Here is a 24,508-nt window from a genome sequence, read left to right as displayed (position 1 = left end):
AAAATACAATTAAGACTTTTTTAAATACAGGGCGTGGTTTGTGTTTCGGGCCATGAGCTATTGAGCTCACATGCATGTACAGACAGCATACTAATGTAACTGTACCTCTACAGCACTAATCAAGGGATGCCTAGCACAGTTCCCAGAGTTCTTAATGGTTTGCCCTAGGACCTGGGATCTTTCTTACAACATGTGAACCCCATAAATGTGTGGACTTCATATATTGTGAGACATGATGCCTATACAAGATGCATGAGAAAAATTATTGGTTGGAGCTAAGGTTGAACATGTCACTCTTGAAATGTATAGGGACTCAACTATATTGGCAATCATTTAATTTTCAAAGAGGTAATAGATATGAGATTGTCTTACAAAAATCAAGTTCACATTTTTATTGATATGTATGCTTAGCATGATGTGTAGTCTATACATACCACATTTCGTGTCCAATGCACAAAAAGGATGAAGTGATCTGGTGTTAGCAAGACAAAATGATTAAGGTTACCAGCAGGAAACTGAATACACTAACAAAAGGACCCCAAAAAGAAAAAAGAAAAAAAAAAAGAGTGATATGAAGGACAGTCAAGCTCGATTTGTCCGTCTTCCAACTAAAAGGGCCAACTCTGTATCAATCTTGAGGGAGATGTCAAGTGCTTTTACAGAATGTGTTAATGCACCGCTGCAAAACAAAATCAAGCAGAATAGTGTAAATCATACTATGAATATTAGTATCATTAGTAGCTTGTAAATTGATGGCGAGTACTATGAAGAACAAAATACTTTGATTAATATAACAAGCTGTGTCTCCAACCTTCAGTGTTACTAATTATATATGAAGTGAATCAGATTCAACTTCTAACCAAAAAGAATATGAAGAACAAAATACTTTGATTAATATAACAAGCTGTGTCTCCAACCTTCAGTGTTACTAATTATATATGAAGTGAATCAGATTCAACTTCTAACCAAAAAGAAAATGAAACCGGTGACACTGGCAACCCGTGTAATGCATGCATTTCTATAGTAGTTATTATGGACTGTATTTATAATCGGAGGTAGTGTTGCAATCCTATCCCATGCTATGCTTTCCCATATTCTAAAAATACTAACCGTGTTCAAAAGTAAATTCAACTAATTTCCATCATTCTAGACATAAAGTTTATCACCAAATATGTGACTCTCCTATGCCATGACACTGACACGAAGCGACAGTACACCCTGTCAATCAGCAGTTGTGCCACTAAGCTCACACCAACATAACATCCTAAGTTATGAGCAATACTTCCACAACCAATGCAGCCAAGAGCCTCAGTGGCATTACCCAGTTCTTCACATAGGGAAAGCTTAGGTTCAAATGCAGTGGTACACTCTGGGAAAGGTAGGATTTTAGTCAGGGGGGATTAAAAATAAAAATAATTTTAAAAATAGAAATCTATATGATCAAAAAAGATATGTAATTTTCATGAAAAATATATAATAAATGTAAATTATAATTCTTTTTCTCAAGTGTATACATACAAGTATAAATTTCATAAAATTAAAATAATTGATATGTATAGTTTACACTAAACAACAAGTTAACTCAAGTGATCAATCTATGCATAAAATTTATGTAATTAGATTACTTAAAAGTACATTGAAAAAATATATCAATATAGAACGTGAAAAGTCTTTTATGTGCTTTGATTGTTTTAAAAAATTTAGAGCATCTGAGCATCTAAATTTTATCTCTTTCAATGATTCAAAATTTTGGTTTTACAGTAAAAACCATTGAAAGCATGACAGAGGTGGGCAGCAGAATTTAGGAAAAAGAATAACTGACAAATTTTTCTAAGTGGCTGCACTGACTTGGTTGTGGAAAAACCATTGTTCTTTTCTTTTCTTTTCCTTTTTTTGAGTTTAAAATGCAGGCCCCACAAATGCTTATAATAAACAAGAACATTGGGTTTGGGTTTGGGGAGGGAGTGGATCCCATGATGTAGAACAATGAATGCTCCTATATAAAAAACGCTGAACACTGTAATCCAAAATTCCAAATTGATGCAAAAAAAAATTCTTCAAGAAATTTTAGGAAAACAAAGCAGAAAATAAAATAATCTATGAATCAGCACTTAGGATTTGCTTGGATTCCGCACAAAGCAGGGATAGGAAATCTAGAAATCCAGCACTTAGGGTTGCCTGGAATTAGAACCAAGTCATTGGAAAAATCTCAATAGAAATTTTATTCATCATAAACTTGTACTCGTAGGAGTACAATAACATACTTACATAGAATACTAGGACTAAATCCTAACCCTAATTGATTTTTGAGCTCGATTTGGGGAGGTTTTCTTTTTTTGCTAAATGGTTTTGGGGAGGGGGTTGTAATAGGCACTTATGGGGTTTTGCGTGCAGTCGGGGGAAGTTGATTGTCTCCCCTTGGCTCCATCATTGGTGAAATGTCTCCATTATCAATGGAACTGACCATTCCTTATGCAGCAACATGACAATTTAAGGAATCACACTATATCTCACTTCAAAAGGAGTACATCCCCCTTAATGAGTTGCAACTTCTATACACAACCCGTTGCTCTTGTCAATTGGATAATCTCCATTGGACAAGTTGAACAGCATAGCTCCTACAAAAAACAACTCTATGGTCTGTTTTTGGTAATTAAGGATTAAGAGTTGAGTACCTGGAAATATAGGTCACTCCAGTTTGTCCAATTTTGTGTATTGTTTCAAGAGTAACATTGCCTGATGCCTGTCACCATGAAACAAACCAACCCCTAATTAGCTTTGAAAAAGGTGCACAATAAGTAATTCATCTTAGAAGTTATCATCAATTCATCTAGAAGTTATTATCATGCAATTACAAGATAGAGTTCATAATATATGGTAACAAAGAATATTGCAATCGATGCTCTAAGCAAATAACAATGATGATGAGGAAATGAGAGCTGGTTAAACTAGATTTGAAGTGATGGAAAAATAATGCAAAAAATCAAATCATGGGGTTAGGGCTTGAATGACAATGACAAGATAATGAAGCAGTTATTCAGGAATGACAAATTGTTATTGTTGCACCTCTCCTCACAGGCTTCAATTAACCATGAAGAGCCATTACATTGAGGTAATAACATGAGAATGAGGGAAATGTAGAATGTCGCTAAGGAAGTGTAAAGATTATGCCTGAAGCTTTGAGTTCGTGTTAGTCAAAGAATACACCTATATAAGAGATTGCAGAACTGAATAGACAAAGTACCTCTCTTTCATTTGTGCTAGTCAGAGAAATATTTATGCACATGGGTGAAAGCATGATAAACTAGACAATATCAGCATTTTTTTTTTTCCTTTAGAAAAATAAATAATCTAACTGGAAGATTGATATCGGTTACAGCTCCTGTTAATTCCACAGCTAACATAATACACACAGATTTTGGTACTGAACTACATACCATTCCCAATTTCTTCCATGAACCATCAATTGTTTCAGTCATTCAAATTGCATCAATTACCAACTATGCAAACAACAATTGCTGATGTGAGATGCTTTTTCATACACATCCTTATAATGTTGATGTGTATGTCAGTCCATGATTGTCCCACAAAATTGAAAGATATGGAGATTTTTAATTTAACATAAAAAGAGAGTAAATAAATAAATAAATTGTGCTTCCTAATGAGTGGACCAACCTAATCTATATTACTAATACTTGGTGAAAATTTGGTTTTGTGCCTTTGTATGTCCTAATTTCTTTTTTTGATAAGTAACCTTTGAATGTCCTAATTTCATTAGAGTAACATGTTTAATGTGCCATGACAATATTATAAAGATATGTGTACAAAATAAATGTCTACCACATTAGTGATTACAATTTGCATGGTAACAGTAAAGCAATGTAAAGATAGCATCGAAGTGCTTTTAACTTCAAGGACTGAATTGGAACAATGAATAGTTTAGGAATGACATTGATTCCTGAAACAGAGTTCACTGACCAAAATCATATTTTGACCAAAAATAAACGAATAACTTAGAATATTAGTTACCTCAGTCTCATATTTCCCATTAATCAACTTCACAGCTTCTTTAAGCATAGATACATCTACATCTCCATTTGGTAGTGGCACAACCATGTTATCCAACATTATCCGAGTCAAGGAAGTCTTTGTTTGAGCTGCATAATGTAACACCTCATGTACTTCCTCAAGTGTCCTAGTTTCAACCTGTGGGGAAATTTAAATAAATAAAAATTATGTTGTAACAACCATAGTTCCTGCCAAAACAAATTTTCTGCACATGCATGTGAAATTAGACAGATGCTACACACACACACACACACACATAGAGAGAGAGAGAGAGAGAGAGAGAGAGAAATCTGCTGGAAAACTTGACAAAATAAATGGGAGGATATCAAACAAATGATTGATGAACACTTCACTTAAATGCAACCAAGAAACAATTAGAATAAAGAAACTTCACATTTTTTACCGTTGCTTGTAGATACTTGACATACTTTAAAAACTGTCTAAATTTTAAAGGTAGAGAATACTACCTCAACTTCCATTTTAAGGTTCTTCTGCTCTAAATACAAGTCAACAGATTTAACAGCATTCGTGATGCCTCCAGCTATTGATATGTGATTATCTTTTATCAATACCATATCAAATAAACCCATTCTATGGTTCCTCCCTCCACCAATCAGTACCTATAATGACAGAAATCTACAAGGTCACAAAAAAAATTTAACAGAAATTGGAGGAGAATTGTAACATTCAAGTAAAAGCAACGAAATGATCTATACCGCCCACTTATCCACCAAACGTAAACCTGGAGCAGTTTTCCTCGTCTCTAAAATACATGCAGGGTATGCAGCATCTGCCATTTCCTGCAGAAAACAAGAACATGACCATAAATGTCTCCTTCAGGCTTTACACATCTGTCAGTGATTATGTATGCCAACAAGATTTAACTCGGTTCAGTTTGCCTTAAATTGTTGTACTATAAATCTAACATCTAATTTGGATATTAATATAAGATTCAAAAATTTAAATAATTAGAATATACCTTGTTCAATCTTAGCCACTCAACAAAAATTATGTATGATCATATTTTTTAATCATATGTGCAGGTATATGAGACCCATATTTTGTTATCACCCAACTTAAAACCTAAAACTTGACAGATGAGCAACCAAGGTAAAATTGTAAAACTTCAAGAAAGGATATAGAGATCAAGTACTTCTCAAAATACAATTTGTCCTATATTAGTCTTTTTAATAAGTAATGTGGAAATATAAATTAAAAGGAAGCTCTTAAAAAGAAGCTTCACTAGAATTACAATCAAAGATTCAACATATCCATGAAATCAACTGTAGATTTACAGGAACCCCCACCCCCCCCCCCCCCCCCAAAAAAAAAAATTGTGCACCAATCTAATAAAGAGTGCACGCACACACAAAAAAAAAAAAAAAAGACTTAATTTCCAATACAGGTCTCTCCACTCTATCAATTATTCCACTCCCTCCAAATTAACCACATAATACAATGAAGGGTCGCAGACAACAGACTACTGTTTTGATGCTTTCTATACATCCATATCCAACAGGAGAAGACATCTATCACATTAAGGCAGCATCACCCAATCCACCCAAAAGACCATAACTCAAGCACAACAAGTCGATGGTGCAATAAATCATTCATAGATGAAACCCCACTAGCCATATACATGCAACACTGGTTAACCAACACCCTTTTCCTTTTGATTTGGTTATCTATGGTTAAAATCTTACCCAACACCGTAGTCCACACATAGAAAGCCACCATTTTAGGTATCTTATTATTCCAGAAACACCTCTACGACCCACGGGAAAGACCTTTTACTAGCACCTCCCAGGAATTCATGGTAAAATCAAACACTACACATACCAGAAGTTCAAAACTATAAGGTCTCTATCTCATGCAATCATCCCCTTTGGAAAGAGAAATCCGAGAATATAAAGAATCCATCAGAAATTCTATCCCCTCTAGTGCCCAATCATGAAATTTATGAATGGCCTTGAGATTCTGAAAAGAAATTCTGTCCTCTCTAGAATATAACAAAATGGATACCGAGGCTTCCATATTCAACACAATTGAGTATCATTCCAGGTATACTTCTTTTAATGCTAAATCACACACCACACATTGGGACAAAATCTGATTGTCCTACCATCCCCAACTATAAAGTATATGAAATTGTGAAACTTGTCCTGGTCAGCTCTAATTCTTTTCCATAGACTACACCCATGTGGCCTACGCATTTCCAAAGTATACCAACCAGCTCCCAAAACCCCATATTTAACAACTACACATCTACAGAAATGGTCTTCCTCCCCATAACCACTTACCAAGCAGGGGTAGGTTAAATATTAGTCTGATCAAGCAATGACAGTAGGCTACACATACGGGTAAGAAAGGCAAGTAATCATGATTCACATTGAATTAGTTTATGTGCTATAGTAAAAATGCATGTGAAAAATTATAGCAACCTGTGAATCAATTTGCATTTACCGCGGCGCCGGGGGGGGGGGGGGGGGGGGGGGGGTGGTGTGGTGGGGAAGGAGAGAACTATACCTTTGTTAGAGTTGCTATTCCACTCATCCTCTGCATAAAATTTAGTGCTACTCTTTCAGCTACAACAATGTTGTGTGCCCGTCCTGCACATAAATTGGTAAGGTTAATAAGCTTCTTTTTTTTCTTTTTCTTTTTTTTTTAAAAGGAATTTCTAAGGTACTGATAATTCCTTTTCTTCTTGCCTTCTTGGCTTACCATAAACTTTTCCAAGCTGCAGTCCTTTATGAACACAATCTCCATCTTTTTGAGACCACTCCACCTGACATTAAAATGTACATTTAAAAATGACCAAGCATGCAAACCAAAATAAACTACATACATATTGCAGTTCCTTTATACCTTCAAAGAAGGATCAACCTCATGAAATACCATCTCTGCAAGTGCAATTCCAGCAATAATACCATCTTCCTTTGCCAAGAAATTAGCTTCCACTTCCATGTCAACAGGAATGGTGGCCATACTTGTCACATCCCCTAAAAATAATAGTATCATGCATTATTAAATATTTACTGTTGGTTATAAGAGCCTTTTCTATGTTCAAAATGTAAAAATCATTACAAAATGACTGCCTTAAGTCCTTGACTCAGAAACAAAATAAGGCCAGATATTATATTCATTTGTTAAATGGTAAGTTATAGACACACCTAATTGACATTCAAGTCAGAGTTCATTGGCTCAAATATTAGATTCATTAAAATCAGTGGGTGAGGGTAATTGGACAAAAACAATAGAAGATAAGACAAGAGAAGGTAAACCTTGACCCCCGGCATCTTCAGCAAGGGCTAAGTTGATGATTCCCTTCAAATCATAGGTAGGGTGCAATGGAGGCTTCAAAGCCATGGATTCAAATGATATGCTGGGATTTCTGGCAGTCACAGCCACCCTAACAATCCGTCTGCAATGGCTGGATAATTAAAACAAGGTGAACCAACAAATTTATTAAACATACTTGAGCAATATATGCATAAACGAACCTTGATGTTGTAAATAAGCAAGGCACAACTATTGGAGAAACAGACAGGATCCGAGCCATTAATTGTTTGTTTTTGATGCTCTTAAGAAGTATGCAGTGTTTTTCTCAGCTCTTTTATTCTATTCGTCAAGCATCTTCGATTACACAACGCCACTCATGTTCTTTTAAGTGATGAGAAAATTTCAAGAAAAGATTAGACTAACAGCTTGTCTCTTATTCAACAAAGTCAAGGTGAAGCCCATTTCCTGAAAAAGAAAAATTACCAAAAGGCATATATATAAACAACTTTTTTCCTTTATCCCCACCCAAAAAAAGAAAAAAAAAATCCAAAAGTATTAATGCTTTATTTTCAGAATTCCTTTCCTATCTAAAGATTGTAGTATTGGACATTTAAGGACACAACCATTGTGTCCAGTTGTGTATGGACAATTATCTACAATTTAACTCACTTACCTAAAGCATATTTTACTACACAAGAATGGTTGACATTTTTTTAACAGGTAGATTACAGTTACACACACCTAGAGGGTTTTGAACCCATAAGCCATAATTTCTCTCCACCTTATCATACATGGTGTCAATGAAAAATTAGAACAGAAAAACAATGTATGCTCTTGTATCCTAATGACATATGCTGTTGCGTTGTGAAAAGCAATCGGCCAAGTGCGCCCTGAGTGAGTATTTTGTGCTAAGGGACCTTGATTTCCTTTATCCACTGAGAAAGTAATAAAGGTTGGGAGATTTCCCCTATAAGCATTTTTTTTTTTTGATAAATAACGGGATATCATTAATCAAAAAGACCCAGGTACACCGGGAGTGTACATGGATAGGAGTACATCAAGATCATAAATTACAATGATCCAGCATAACAAAAAGATTAGACTTTCCCCTATAAGTTCATATGATCTAGTTGCCTGTTTTATTCACCAAAACTGTTCTAAGTTTCTGTTAGCATATTGGCAGAGAGATTAAGTGTGCAACTTGGTGCCATCACAAGGCAGAAAATTTGTGTGTAAATTCTGCCCTGTGATACAAGGAGAGGAGGTGTCATTGGCCAAATGTGTCATAAAATGTTTTCAATAGAATTGAACAAACTCATCATTTATATAGCAGCTTTATACTAGCTATGGTTCTTCAATCAAACAAAACACTAATAAACACACATGAACTCAGGCACTTTTTTTTTTTATTCTTTGTTCACGACCATTTCTCTCACACACACACATAATAGATTCTTGTTTTGAGTATGAAAAGAAGCAAGAAATATGCTAAATGATTTATTGAGTTCGAATAAAAAAAAATGATAAGATATTCAGAAAATTCATCATAAACATCATAAGATTAGGCAGAAGAGGAGTTTATTTTTTGTTTTACCTGATTGGAAATCAAATAGTGAACGTTTTATGAGTGTGAGGCCAAACTGATTATATATAGAGTCTGAAGCAAAAACCTTAAAAAACACAACAATGGGAGAGAGAGAGAGAGAGAGAGACCAAATTCATATCCACCTGCTGCTATCCGAAATAAAAGGTTAAATGACAAATTGACTCGCGCGTGACTTTAGGAAATGACAAAAACACCCTCAAGTGAGATTGTGGGGGCTGCGGCGTCAGGAATGACATAAGAGTGGGGCCGGAGCAAAGAGCATGTTACAGATCACAACATTTTAACGGCGCAGCTCAGGGTTTGTCTGTTTGTGCCATGATTTTAAGGAGCAAGTAATTATTTTTTTATTAAATATATAAATAAATAAAACTTACTTTTATTATCTAATTAGCACTCTGCCCATGCGATGGATGACTTAATCAAAATTTATATATAAATAATTTTTTTATTAATTTACTTAAAATAAATAATAAAAATAAATGAATATTTTATTTTTAAGTTAAATAATTAATGGATGTTGTGTAAGACTAAAGTATCATAAAATGCATATATATATATATATATATAGACAAAACTTAGGTACAGTATCTTAGATGTTGTTCCTTAAATTTCTTTCTTAAGATTTAGCCATGTAGCTATTTAACTAAAAAATGCACTTCCATCCCATGAAAAAAAATTCACATGACAGAATTTTAAAAAGGGAACTTAAAGAACAACACCTAAAGATTGTACCTAAATCTCTCTCTCTCTCTCTCTTTATATATATATATATATATATATATATAATATTGAATGGAAGATGGTAGAGGTACCTAAAATATATATATATATATATATAAAATGGTTTTCAATAATACATTGAACTTTAAGGCTCAATTAATCACATATATTTAAATGGAAAACCCTTGAATTTAATAGTTAAAAACTATCCAAAACAATAATTGAAATCATGTTTAAGTGAAACCTCAAGTTAATAATTAAGAACAATCTAAATTATTAAACATTTAAAAATTTGAAGTAGAGAGAGACTCACATGAGAATTTAATTGTTGTCCTTAAAATCATGGAAGCCTGCACCGAAACTTGAAGTGAGTTCCACCCTACCAAGTTTTAGTTTAAACTTAAAGTTTAAGCCTTGTGCGTTGCACGCTAAATGCGTATGTATATGCATGAAAAACTATCTCAATTTAACATTTATTGTAGAAAATAGGTGGTGTAGTTTTACTCCTGTCTAGCTAATTCTTATTATAATCTCTTGTGTAGCGTGTGTATATGCATGAAAAATGATCTGAATTTAACATTTATTATAGAAAAAGAGGTGATATAGTCTTATCCCTATCTAGCTAATTCTTGTTATAATCACTTTGCTTTGCAAGAAGAGAGAGAAACCCTTCTTTTGAAAAAAAAAAAAAAAAAAAAAGAGCTAGCGTATCTCGTATAGATTAGTATTTCAATTGTGGGTTTTGGTAGTTACACATAGTAGTTAATAATTAGAAAATTACTTTGAAATTTTTTTAAACCAGTCCCTTAAAAAAAAAAGGTTTAGTGGAGTTTAAATCACATTAATAAATTATCTCTCTATTCATTTTTTTTTTAAATCATGTTAATAAAAAGTTACTGATAAAACTATTATTAGTAAACATTTCTTAGACTTATCTATTTAGCTTTGTTGCCAAATTTATATAAACTTTTTTTTTCTTTTTTTTCTTTTTCTGAAGAATATAACACAACCAAAAACTTATAAACAACAATTTACATAATCAAACTTATTCATAATTTAAAATTAAGAAATTAACACAAATTATAAATTAAGATATAAATTTAGAAAAAGAACAAAGAATAAACCTGTTTGGTTTCTCTATCACTTTGAAAGATGAAAGTGTATGTAACTAAAACTTGAACCAATTATTGTAGAAGAGAATAAATGAGTACAAAATTTTAATATTATGAATTGGGTTAAAACGTACATAAGAAGTTTTTATTAATTTTTTTGAAATTAAAGAAAAATAACTTGAGCAAAATGAAAAAATAATACGGAGTAATGAAGAAAGAATGCATACCTGTCATGGGATTTAGGCATTCACATATTAGAATAAACTTCACTTCAAAAATGATATATATATATATGTATATATATATATTAATATATAGGTAGAGTTTCATTCGATACAGAATTTAAATCCTATTGGAATTAAGATCTATAATCAATTTGTTTGTTGCTATCTCATAAATCCCATAAAAGGTGGATTAAAAAAAAGGGTCATATGAATAGAAAGAAAAAAGAAAACATTTTTTTTTTTTTATGGAAAAAATGAAACTTTTCTTTTATAACCAAAAAAATAAATAAATAAATAGACAAACGTCATTTTTTAGAAGAACAAACATTTATTATATATTGATACTTTTTTCTTGGAAGAAGAAAGAGAAGGTGTTTACTTTAAACTCAATTACTTATTACCTTATTTACAATTTTTAAAAAAAAACTTTATGCAGAAACATTTTTGGTAAATCAGTATGAACAATAATTATCTTAAAAAAAAGTCACGTGTGAAGAGGAAGATTTTGCTATTGAATACGTTGCTTTTTTTTTTTTTTTTTTTTTTTTTTTTTTTTTTTTACGGGTGTAACGGCGAAAAAGCAGTTGGTCAACAAATGAAAATAAATGAAGGTTTTACTGCTTGCAATCACAATAAATTTGTTTAGAGTTAGGAAGTCAAATCTTATTATGATATCCTGTGCGTGAAATAAGAACATTTATATCATAGAATTGAATAAGAAAGGGTGCCACTTCTATTAATTCACAGTTTAAACTAGTTAAGAAAAAATACAAGTGTTGGTCCTCGGGTCTAGTATGAGATTAGGTTTACAAATGAATAGATTCTTTTCTCTATTTTTTCTCCTTTTTCTTCCTCCTTTTTATTTATCTAGATCTTCCTCTTGTTTTTATATCCAACTACAACTTATCTAGATCTTACACTTGGAGTGCTGAGATTGCCCTCCTAGAACTCTAGTCCCCTCCAAAACATACTAGCAAGTTTTACTCTATAATTAATCTTAGCTATGCCACCACTATTCATGATCATTTCCTCATGCATGCGGCCAGAGGAGTGGTTGCCTTATATTTAATGCAAAGAGGATGGCTTCTATACCCTGCTTTCTTCATCCTTCTCGTACTCTATGCCAAGTTTGCTTTCTTTCCTTTTTGATGTTTTAACTTTATGTGCCTCACATAACTAGTGCTCGTCCCTGAGATCCGAGGTACATCCTCAGAAATAACCTTGACTGCCTATTTAAATTAGATTTGGGATCCTCGTCCCCACAAAGGGTATTATGTTTTTTTTTTTTTTTTTTTTTACACGAAGTAATATAATTTAATTTTTTTTAAAGGAATAGATGAAGAGTGTTGTTGTTTTTTGTTTTTTTACGTGTATTATGTTTTTGTTTTTTTTAAACACAAAGTAATATAATTTAAATAAAAAAAGTATTAGATGAAGAGTTTGAATTGTAATCAAATTATAATTTTTTTATCAACTTATAAATTATAATAATAACAGGATTAGACAAAGAGTTTGAATTGTAATCAAATTAAGATTTTTATCAATTTAGAAATTATAGGAGAAGAAGATAAGTACAAAAAAATTATATTTATTTTTTTTAAATTCTAAAAAAATTTCTACAATTTAGTGCAACTATGGTTTTTAAGCCCAACTTTTATTATATATATAGGAGGAATGAATCTTTCCCAAATCAGGTATTGTTCATTTTAGGAATGGGCCGAGGAGCCGATGCCACCCTCACGAATTTGTTCAATCACACACACTATGGTACACCCTTCCTTAGGCCAAGTGCTTATAAGGCAAGGGTGGGAGGCATCTCTGCTTGATGTGGGATTGAATAAATTCGTGAGGGTGACATCGACTCCTTGGCCCATTCCCAAAGAGAACAATACCTGATTGTGGAAAGATTCATTCCTCCCACAACCTTCATTTGTATTTCACAACAAATTTATTATGAAATAAATGTGCGCAACCGAAGTAGATGAGTTTGTAGTTTTTTTTACAACAAATTTATTCCAACAACATTAGCATCCTGGTTTGTTGAAGTACTCATAATTCAAGAAGATTAGTTTATTGAAACAAATTTATTATAAAATAAATTGTAAGGACTCAATTTGTAACGATCCCAAACTGGTCTTGAGTTAGTACGTTAAAGGACCAAACAATAAAATTTGTAGAGCGTGGGCTGAAAGGCTAGGCCTTGATCACCGGACAGTGGTTAGTCATGGTTTTCATGGTGGACGCATAGAGGTGAACTAAGTTTGTCCATGAAGCTTAATGTTCCTATTATTCCTCTCCCTTTTTGGGTATCATCCTCCTTTTTGGCGCATGAATCCTTACATTAAATAGTCCTTCTCAGTTGATCTTAACCTTCCATCTGTCGATCAGGCAGATACCTACTCGAGTGCCTGTCCCATCAGCCGCCTCCCCCCACTTTCTGTTAGTTGCAATAACTGAAACCGCACTGTTCAGGGGTCTTTTCCCATCAATGTGACTAGAACGTTTGTTGGCACATTTAATGCGGAAGTGACGTATTTTCCTTAAACCATTCCCACACCGCACTCCCGTGTGAGTCCCATTCCACTTGCCTTTTCTTCTGTGAGCACTTTGGAGGCTGCCTTTGATGACGTGTCGTTATTCCCTTCTAGTCCTCGGGATGCCGAGGACAAAGTCATCCTCGACTGCACTCCTAGACTATTTGGTCTTTCCTTACTTGTCCTCGGCAACTACTCTCCTCGGTGCGGGCCTTGGGCCCTAATGAAAAGTGGGCCAGGACCACAAATTCTCTGGCCCCACAATAATCCCTCAAAATCCTGCTGTCCGGATCCTCAGACGGAAAGGAGGATTTTGATGACATCAAGCCTCTGTCAAAGCTTGTCAATCCTTGTCATCTATCAATTCCAGAGACTCTTCGTCTGCCCGAGGCACGTTCTTGGAGCCTTGGAAGGTGAAACGTGTCTTCATTAGATGTGGGCGGCTCTGTGCTTCCCACGTTCAACGGCGCAATGGTAATTTAACGGTGGAGATTTCCTTACCTTTATGGGCGAGAAAATTCGTGCAGTTACTTTCGATGGGAGGTATAAATAATTTTTGGAACTGATTTGCCTCTTTACTTTTACACTTAAGAGTTCCAGCGCACATATCCTGGGTTCAGTTAAACTTTCATCCAAATTCAAGTCTACCTTCAGCACAAAAAGCCTGTCCGAGGAACCTTGGAGACGACGAACGCGGTTATGTGGCCGACGCGCTATGGAGGACCCTGCTGCTCCCTACTGATATGGAAGAGTTGAAGAATATGAGGATGCAGGAGGTTTTCCTCAGCGTGAAGAGGTACCTGGGTATGGTAAGGCTCCTAGAACTTATAACTCCGTCAATTCTTGCTTCTAGATTCTCGTCCATAACGTGTTTGTTTCAATTGGTAGGCTATCCAAGCTACCTATAGGATGGAGGAGGAAGTTAAGGGGCAGAGTAAGACCGCCGAGCTTGAGCGCAATAAACGTATAGATGCTACACGGACCCTCAAAACTTCCGAGACTAACCTCACGAAGGCTAGGGAGGACTTAAAAGAGGCTGCCCGAGCCAGGGATAGTGCCGTGACAGGTTTGACTGGTGCCCAAAAATAGGCCGAGGAACAGACAAAGCGTCTACTCGCTGCCGAGGAGCAATTGCAGATTGCTAAGGAGCAAATCAATGATTTAAAGAAGAAACTGATCGTGGCAGACAATGCTAAGGGCGTGGCGGAATTTGCCAGGGATGAAACCGTGAAGGCCAAGCAGGAGGCTGAGTTTGCCAGAACTGAGGCCGAAACTGCTAAGGACAAGGCCGAGGAGGAGGGATACGAAGCCTGGGTGGCTGAAACCCAAGCCTCCCTTAAAGCTCAAATCTCAGGAGTATGCAGGCTATACTGCTCCCAGGTTTGGGACAAAGCCCTCAAACGAGCTGGGGTGGAAGTTTCGTCCGACTTGTGGAAGGCGGAGAGCGTATTTTATCCTTCAGCCATCCGTGAGACCGCCTCCGCCAGCTCCGAGACTATGAGCGTTCCACAGGAGGCTGAGGCTGCTCAGTCAGAAGCTGCTCAGATCATCGTCACTCCTGGCGAGTCGACTGAGGGAGGAGAGCCTCATGATGCGACAGAAGCACCTGGAGGTCTGAATCCCGAGATGCCTCAAGAGGCTGTCGAATCTACAGTCAGTGCTCAGATCTCTGGTGCCGAGGAGCTAGCCATCTTTGTTCAGCCCCTACAGGCCATTCCCTTTACTGATGTCCCCAAGAGCACCGAGACTGATCCTGCTCAGCCTTCCCAAGAAGGGGATGTCTCCTAGGGCCCCGAAGCTAGTCCTGCTCGGCCTTCCCAAGATGTGGCCAAAACGAAATCGAAGAAGTAGAAGCCCTGGCCAACTTTTATATTTGCTTCTAGTTTAACTGTTAATTAGTTTCCCTTTTGTTTTGAGGACTTTAGAGTTTGCTTGCAGTTGAACTCTTTGACTACTTATATGAAATTCTTTTCTTCCTTTTTCCTTTAAATTACATGTTCGTTGCCCTTGTCAATATTTACTATTGTTGCGAATCTCATGGTTTTTGAACTAGTTATTTTAGTATGTATGAATGGCTGTGCATATGATTTATTTGGGATCACATCCCGGAATTCTAACTTACCCACACCCATGGGGCGTTAAACTTGTATCTGAACATACTTTTGGGGAGCCAAAGGCATCATCCGAGGTGCCGAGTGTGTTGTTAGGCCGAGCCTGGTACTTAGATTTCTTTTAAGTAGTTGGTTTCCCCATAAGTTTGAATCCGAGGACCATGCAACACCTTGGTTCTGTCCAAAACTTAGAATTTTTTTTAAGTAGTTGGTTTCCCCATAGGTTTGAGTCCGAGGACCATGCAATACCTTGGGTCTGTCCAAAACTTAGAATTTTCTTTAAGTAGTTGGTTCCCCATAGGTTTGAGTCCGGGACCATGCAATACCTTGATTCTGTCCAAAACTTATAGTTTCTTTAAGTAGTTGGTTTCTCCATAGGTTTGAGTCTGAGGACCATGCAATACCTTGATTCTGTCCAAAACTTAGGTTTTCTTTAAGTAGTTGGTTTCCCCATAGGCTTGAGTCCGAGGACCATGCAATACCTTGGTTCTGTCCAAAACTTATAGTTTCTTTAAGTAGTTGATTTCCCCATAGGTTTGAGTCCGAGGACCATGCAATACCTTGGTTCTGTCCAAAACTTATAGTTTCTTTAAGTAATTAGTTTCCCCATAGGTTTGAGTCCAAGGACCATGCAATACCTTGGTTCTGTCCAAAACTTATAGTTTCTTTAAGTAGTTGGTTTCCCCATAGGTTTGAGTCCGAGGACCATGCAATACCTTAGTTCTGTCCAAAACTTATAGTTTCTTTAAGTAGTTGGTTTCCCCATAGGTTTTAGTCCGAGAACCATGCAATACCTTGGTTCTGTCAAAAACTTATAGTTTCTTTAAGTAGTTGGTTTCATCATAGGTTTGAGTTCGAGGACCATGCAATACCTTGATTCTGTCCAAAACTTAGGTTTTCTTTAAGTAGTTGGTTTCCCCATAGGTTTGAGTTCGAGGATCATGCAATACCTTGGTTCTGTCCAAAACTTAGGTTTTCTTTAAGTAGTTGGTTTCCCCATAGGCTTGAGTCCGAGGACCATGCAAGACCTTGGTTCTGTCCAAAACTTAGATTTTCTTTAAGTTTTGAGGATTAGCCCCTCGGCCAAGGTGTGGGGCGTTGACCTGACGTTGGAAGCCCCTAGAACTGTTCGCGCCACTGGCGCTTCGAAGCGTAGCCCTTAGTGGGACTTTATATTAGGGCAACAACAGCGGGCTGCTGGAAGTGATGAAGGGGCTTTCGCAGGCCCTCGTTTGACAGGAGCTCGATCCACCGCCTGTGCCAACGCACAAGCCTTTCCCACAGACGGCACCAATTGTAAGGACTCAATTTGTAACGATCCCAAACTGGTCTTGGGTTCGTACGTTAAAGGCTCAAACAATAAAATTTGTAGAGCGTGGGTTGAAAGACTAGACCTTGGTCACCGGACAGTGGTTAGTCACGGTTTTCATGATGGACGCACAAAGGTGAACTAAGTTTGTCCATGGATCTTGTCCATGAAGCTTAATGTTCCTATTATTCCTCTCCCTTTTTGGGTACCATCCTCCTTTTTGGCGCATGAATCCTTACATTATATAGCCATTCTCAGTTGATCCTAACCTTCCATCTGTTGATCAGACAGATACCTACTCGAGTGCCTGTCCCATCAGTCGCCTCCCTCCACTTTCTGTTAGTTGCAATAATCGAAACCACACTGTTCAGGGTCTTTTTCCATCAATGTGGCTAGGACGTTTGTTGGCGCATTCAATGTGGAAGTGACGTCTTTTCCTTGAACCATTCCCACACCGCACCCCTGTGCGAGTCCCATTCCACTCGCCTTTTCTTCTGGGAGTGCTTTGGAGGCTGCCTTTGATGACGTGTCGTTATTCCCTTCTAGTCCTCAGGATACCGAGGACAGGGTCATCTTCGGCTGCACTCCTAGGCTATTTGGTCTTTCCTTACTTGTCCTCGGCAACTACTCTCCTCGGTGCGGGCCTTGGGCCCTAATGGAAAGTGGGCCGGGACCACAAATTCTCTGGCCCCACATAAATGTACACAATTAAAGCAGATAAATTTGTAATTCGATACAAATTTATTATGTAAAATAAATATATGACTATATTGGTTACCTTCAATTATTCATTGCTTATATGATCTACTTGCAAGAATAGTCTTTTCTTTGCTTTTTGTTGGCTGGATCTACAGATCTTGATAGTTGTAAACTCATAATGGATTTTCATTTTAATCTTGCTAATGATTATAAAATACACAACCAAACTGTATGCATATTTGAAAGACAAATCAAGTGCATATAAAGTGTAAATTATATGCATATTTGAAACACAAATCAAGTGCATGTAAAGTGTAAAAAAAAATACATGCATGTGGTGGTAGTGATGTCTTCCATGTCAAACTGCTTCTAGGAGAGGGAGAGAGAAAGTTTTTTTATTACCTAGTGAGAGACTTAGTTTGAAAACTAGCCTTATCACACATGCTTCACGCATGCGATGAGGTTTTTTTTTAGCAGTCCTATTTTGTAGAAAAAAAAAACATAGTTATATATATAGCTTTTATTTTGAAAATCTAATTTATAAGTGGATAAAACAATTTGAAAATTAACAGGAGAGTTAGACAATGTTTTAGTGGGAGTTAAAGTTGCATTTTTACTATATTGTCTTTTAGTTTTATCTCTACTTAAACATAGGAGTGTAGGGACATTTTTGAACTAAAAAATGAGGAATCCAAACAGAGGAAATCCTTTAGATAGTAGTATAGATTAAAGGAGTCAATATATAATAGTATAATATTAATATTTGGAAGTGATATTTGACGCGAATAAGATTTCAATTGTGATCAAATTCATCTTCTCCTTTCTGTTTTTATTTTATTATTTTACTTTTTTTATGGTTTATGCGTCTTACTCTTTATCTAATTAGGTTATTTATTTATTTTTTAGTTTATTTATTTTTTTATATTCCTTGTAATTCATTTTAATTAGAAGTTTTTGTATTCCTGTTTTATCTAATTAGTTTTGGGAGTTATATTTGATTCAGATTGGGTTTATCTAATTTGTTTTTGTTGATCTTTGTAATTAGAAGTTGATATGAACAAAAAGTCTAATGTTAATATAATATTAGTTGCTGCAATTCAAGATGCATTAAACCTCTTTTTTTTTTTTTTAGTGTAGTATACATTGCTGCAATTTAAGATGCATTAAACTTTTTTTTTTTTTATATAAATGTTTTCTTTTTAAAATCTAAAAGTTTTAAAAAATTTCTTCAATTTCTTCGATGCATTAGACTTCTACGTTGCTGTTTTTTATTTTATTTTTTATTTTATAATAAATGTTGCTTTTTTTATTTTTTATATTTTATAATACACGTTGCTACCTTTTTATTATTATATATAAATGTTTTCTTTTTACGTGTAGTATAGTACAATTAATTAAGGATTAGATGGATCAGGCGAAGAATTTGAATTGTAATTAAATTAAGATATTTATCAACTTAGAAATGATAGGAGAAGGAAATTTATATATTTTTTTTAAAAAATATAAAAATCATATCATGTACTATATTGTGGGAGGAACGAATTTTTTCCCAATTAGGTATTGTTCGTTTTGGGAATGGGCCAAGGAGCCGATACTACCCTCACGAATTTGTTCAATACCACATCGGGGAGAGACGCCTCCCATCCTTGCCTTATAAGCACTTGGCCTAATGTTTAATAGTTTAGGTTTTTCTTAATTCTTAACTATTAAATTGAGGTTACTACTTAAATAAGCTTTCAAATATTTTTTTTATCATTTTTAATTATTGAATTCAAGATTTTTTTTTTTCATTTAAATATGCGGCGGTGATTACTTGAGCTTTAAAGCTTAATATATTATTTTGCAGACTCCCTTTATATTTTTTTTAGTCATCTCTTTTTATATTAGTTACATAGTTAATTTTGGACTTATATATGATTTATTTATTTTTTAAAATAACTTAATCTTACGTGCATGCATTCATTATATAACTTAAAATAAAAGATTACTTCTCTTTACTTATTTTTTTAATTATCTATTTAAATATTTAATTTTAATTAAATTAAAAACTATTTATTTTTTTATTTTTTTTAGTTTACACATGATTTTTTATTAAGCCCACGGGCATAATACTAGAAACAAAGAAAGAGGAGCCCGCCAAAGGCCCACTTAATTTCCATGATGAAGATCTTATGTTAAGTAAGGATTTTGAACCAAATCTCAATTACCCATTTTTCTTATTTTTGGAATGGGCCATAAGAGAGAGCTCGCAAAGGCCCACTTAATTTTCATGGTGAAGTAGGAATTTTGGACCCAATGTCCCAAACCCAATTATTGAGCTCAGTAACGAGTTCGGCTGCCAATGGGCCTAGAGCTCCAATACACAGAGGTTGTGGGCCTTGTGGCCTGTACAATATTTGTAAAAAAGTAGGAGGGTTTAGTACATATTATTGCATGGCTCATTCAGATTGAATTTCATGAAATTAGATTAGATTAGTATTTAGTACCATGGCTCAACTTTGAACACGTTACTTTGACGCCCATAGTTTTAATTTGAAGATACAATTGAATTGTCATTTTGTCACGTTTAAAGTTCTGCTAAGTGCTAACAGTTAAGAGAGTCCCCTACGATCTCTAAGCCATCAACCTTGAATAGTCCAAAGGCCATGACTAAAACAATTACACTTTAAAATCATACAAACGTTTACTACTACATATAGAACTCCATAGATTATTTTTACTAAGTCTTAATTGAGATATGTTGGGGGTAATGTTGCTTAATTACCACTAATTACCTCTCCTATACCCCATTAAAGTAATAATTTTTTGTACGGGTGCAACCTTTAGTCTTAATTGTAATATATTTTAAAGAAGAAAAATTCTCCTATTGCACTTACGGTGGTACATTTGTGTGAAATGATTTCATTTTGAAAGAGCAAGTAAGCATGGAAGACAAATTGGAGATGGTATAGTAGATGAGAAAGCCAGAATTTCAAAGTTCAATTTACTGTGTTTCTAAATTGGCTGCTATTGCATTGTTCAAACTTACATTATTCAAAAAAGAACAATCAAATTCAACTTCTTAAAGCACCCTACGTTTCTTGGCGTTGAAACTCATGCATTAGCATTCTAAAATATTCCTTTTTAGTTGTAGTCCAATACAAAAATTCAACCTCTTCTCTCTCCCACTACTCCCATATTTGTGTATATATATATTGATAAAACTCTCTCTCCCTTCTGATAGAAAGAAATTTGTGCTACCTATACAATTTGAATTGGAGGAAGAAAGAGATCAAGTGATTAACCATGTCAGGTTCGAAAAGATGGTTAGTGGGTTTAAGATTTGTTGTTTTTCTATTCCTTGTACTTTTGGCAATGGCTTCAATGGGAGATTGCATCAGAGAGTTGAAGGAATGGGACTTCAAGAGCACATTTGAAGGACAACTTCCCAGAGGGCCAGTGCCTCCTTCAGGACCTTCTCCATGCCACAACAAACTCAGCCCTTACAATCAAAGTGAATCCTCTCTTCCTAATGATTACGTCATTTGCCCATAACATTGGATATATATAGCACTTTTTTTCTTTCTTTCTGTTTTTGCTTTTGTATTTTGGAAACCTTGGAGAGAACATTATTTAGATTTATTGACTCATTTCTCTTTGATTAATAGGTCAGTTGAGACTTGAGAGTTAGCTTGTGCAGTGGTTAATTGAATTATTGTACAATTCCCTTGAAATTAGTGGGACTCCAAAGATAGAAAGATAGTAGGCAACTTTCATGTTCATTTGTTTGTTCTTTCACCAATAATTTGCAAATAAGCTGCTCTTGCTTATACTATTCTTTGTTCATGGTTATGGGTTGTATTCGATTCACCAACTCAATAAATTTGACCCAACTCGATAGCTCGGGTTGATTTTTTTGGATTGATGAGTGCGGTTGAGTATATATATTAAATTTGTTCGCTTTACTTATTTTAGACTTTGATAATTTGCTTAAATTGTTAGTTCCATTTATTTTGATATTTTGAGGCTTAGTTTTGATAAAGTTGAAATATTATGCTCAATTATATAAACTGTAATCATTTATCAAATGACTCAAATGACGGATTTAAATAGTTGAATGAAAATCCAAAATTTTTTCTCAGGCATGACAATTATTTCAACAATTAATTCTAATGTATTAGGTTGGATTGGTTTTTTAGAGTTCTCATAGGTTATTAGATTGGGTTGAGTTGAAAATTTCTCACTCCAAGAATGCAGGGGGTAGAATTGAAAATAATAAGCTGCTCTAATTTATTCTGTTCTTCATTCTTAGTTTATCACAATATGATACAATTACGATGATTCAGCACCTGACATTGAGTTTTCATGTTTGTGCTGCAATAATCTTCATGCCATTGTTTCACTTAGCAAGAAGCCCTTAAAGGGTCCAGCCCATCTCGCCCTAGCCAAAGACCCAAGCTGGGAATGGTTGAGATGGGAGCATCCGATTAGAGCCCAATATGTTGCATGAAGCAGGCCCAAGCTGCAACTTTGAGCCACTGGCTTCTTTCACTTATAATGAGTCTTCCTCAGTAAATTATGTGACTATATATATATATGCCTACTAAATTTCAAATATTTTATTAATCCTTTAAAAAAAAAAAAAAAAAACTTTGATCTTGTTTATTTATTTATTTTAACCAGGTTTAATCTTTTTATTTTGGATAGAAAGTTAGAACCAGTTCAATCATTTTATAGTTCCCTAGCATGGTACACCAAAAATTCTCTTTCAACAAGATATTTTAGGGTCAATAGGAAAGAAAGTGGAATGGTGGTTGTAACTTGTAATTACCAATTTCCAAAATTCCACCAGTTTTTTTTTTTTTTTTTTTTTTTTTTTTTTTTTTTTTTTTGTTGTTGGTTGTTGTGGTGGTGGCAACTGGAACCCAATTGCAGAATAAAAAAAATATTTTCAATTCAGTTGTTTCCCAAAAATAGTTTATACTTATTGGGACATATTGGGTATGTTGACTTTTGCATTATTGTTATATCACATCTCAGTCTTAACTCTTATGAAACGTATTTGTGGATTATAAAAAATAAAAAATCGTAAATTACAATATTGGTCCTTATCTTTTACACCATATTTTAATTTGGTCTACAATTCCCTAACATTTTCAGTATCATGTTAATTTAATCTCTGCCGTTTAGTGTTGAATGAAAAATGCTGATGTGGCTAATGGCCCAAATAAATTTTTTTTTTTTTGGGTCAAGTAACACTTGTATTGCCATGTCATATTACATTTATAAAATAAAATAAAAAAGTAATTTTCCCCTGCTATTAGGATGGCATTAATCAATTTTGCCTTTTTTATTTTATTTTATTTTTTATACTACAAACAGAGTTTATCATAAAAACCCTACAAAAATGCTGGGCTAACCCATTGATTTTGCTTTTCGATTTATAAGAAATTTTTTTAAAAGTAGAAGGAATAATTGAAGTACACACTAAGTGTACTGTTTCCTCTCAAAAGTAATAAATTACAAAGACAAAATATTACAAAATTTTCCCAAGGAAGAAGGTATATTGTCATCTGCAAATGTCCGCTGAACCAAAGAACTAAAAGAATAGGTATCTTTGCTTATCAAGGGGAAGCTCAACCCCATCAAATTTTGTTTGACACCAAATCATCCATGAGAGATAGCACTACATTCCAAACCTTTTGCTATTCGATCGCCTAAAAACCCATATCAAACAAAGAAGCAACTCAAACTTAAGCTGCCATGCCGCTACCATCTCAAAGTCCAACCTTCAATAGATCTCAACCAAGCCCCAGAACACTACACAAATCCAATGACCCATTTCAATTGAGAGAGACATAAGGCAAATGTGAGAGAGAGAGAGAGAGAGAGTATACCATTGGGCCAGTAAAGGAACTAGAACAACCTCAACACCGGTCCTCACTGCCATTCCTCATCCTCGAGAACTACAATCACTGATCTTCAGGCCTCACCCTTTTTCTCTCGACCAAAACATGAAGCTTTGGATTGTGGGCAGTAACTTGTAACAAAGATGGATCTTCTATATGAGATTTAGGGATTTAGATCATGTTGAGTAATATTTTTAAATTTTTTTTAATTAAATATGAGGTGGCATTAAGTTGTCATGGCAAAAAATAATATTTTATTTGGGTCATTAGTCCCATCAACATTTTTCATTCAACACTTAACAGCTGATATCAAATTGACATGACAAGTTAGAAACCCAATTAACACAATTTAAAGGATATGAACCAAATTAAAATACGATGTAAAGGATAGGAACCAATTTTGTAATTTACCAAAAAAACAAAACTAGTTGTGATCCTCCATAATCATGCATTATTATGTGCTCTTTTGAGCCTTTTCTTGTAATGCATTTGGGCCTTTTCCCATCTCTTTCCTCTCCTTTTTTTTTTCCTGGGCTTTTTGAAGAAAGATCATGTTGATCCTTGTGGTTCTTTATAGAGAAATAAATCCTTTTATTTAGGGGAAAATTAACACACATACACAAAAGTGTGAGATTTTGAGGTTTGATTTTGAACATGATATATTGATATGTGTGTTTGTATTTTGTACACCACGCAAATTCAGTGATACAATTTTGGACACCGCCCACCAATCCAACTAATCCATGTTTAGCAGATCTTAGGAGAACAAGTATTAGGCCAAATGACCAAGTATCACTGTTTGGTAAAATACATATGAATCTACCACTGTTTGTGAAATAATTAGGGATCTACCACTTTTTTAAAACTTGAGCTTGTGAAACTCATGTTTCATGAAATTTTTTTATGGAACTTGAGTTCCATAAAAAATAACATGGCAAATTTGAAAACTATTTTTTTA

At 34.7% G+C, this 24,508-nt stretch overlaps 1 protein-coding gene and 1 long non-coding RNA gene across 7 annotated transcripts; both read right to left on the bottom strand.

Moving 5' to 3' along the window:
- Positions 1–363: 363 nt before the first annotated feature.
- LOC126715462 (nicotinate-nucleotide pyrophosphorylase [carboxylating], chloroplastic) lies at positions 364–9,248 on the bottom strand. Of its 6 annotated transcripts, none has more exons than XM_050416065.1 (11): positions 9,061–9,248; positions 7,569–7,812; positions 7,350–7,498; positions 6,934–7,067; positions 6,790–6,853; positions 6,595–6,677; positions 4,785–4,868; positions 4,536–4,688; positions 4,030–4,206; positions 2,676–2,743; positions 364–679 (listed from the first exon to the last, which is right to left on the bottom strand). In XM_050416065.1, exons 2-11 carry the CDS (start codon positions 7,625–7,627, stop codon positions 583–585), a joined length of 1,068 nt encoding a protein of 355 aa, XP_050272022.1. In that variant the 5' UTR covers positions 7,628–7,812; positions 9,061–9,248; the 3' UTR covers positions 364–582. The 6 variants fall into 6 exon arrangements, with proteins under 6 accessions (XP_050272022.1, XP_050272056.1, XP_050272039.1 ...); XM_050416099.1 differs by having other exon boundaries at positions 7,350–7,489; XM_050416082.1 differs by having other exon boundaries at positions 9,076–9,248.
- A 13,691-nt stretch (positions 9,249–22,939) lies between these two features.
- LOC126713506 (uncharacterized) lies at positions 22,940–23,720 on the bottom strand. Its single transcript, XR_007651362.1, has 2 exons — positions 23,539–23,720; positions 22,940–23,461 (listed from the first exon to the last, which is right to left on the bottom strand). It is a non-coding gene; the product is annotated as an uncharacterized LOC126713506 (long non-coding RNA).
- Between the last annotated feature and the right edge of the window lie 788 nt (positions 23,721–24,508).

This window comes from Quercus robur, chromosome 1 (assembly GCF_932294415.1).
Source record: "Quercus robur chromosome 1, dhQueRobu3.1, whole genome shotgun sequence".
NCBI classification, from domain to species: domain Eukaryota; kingdom Viridiplantae; phylum Streptophyta; class Magnoliopsida; order Fagales; family Fagaceae; genus Quercus; species Quercus robur.
The sequence above is the reverse complement of the archived record's forward strand: the minus strand, read 5'-3'. Positions and strand labels throughout refer to the sequence as shown.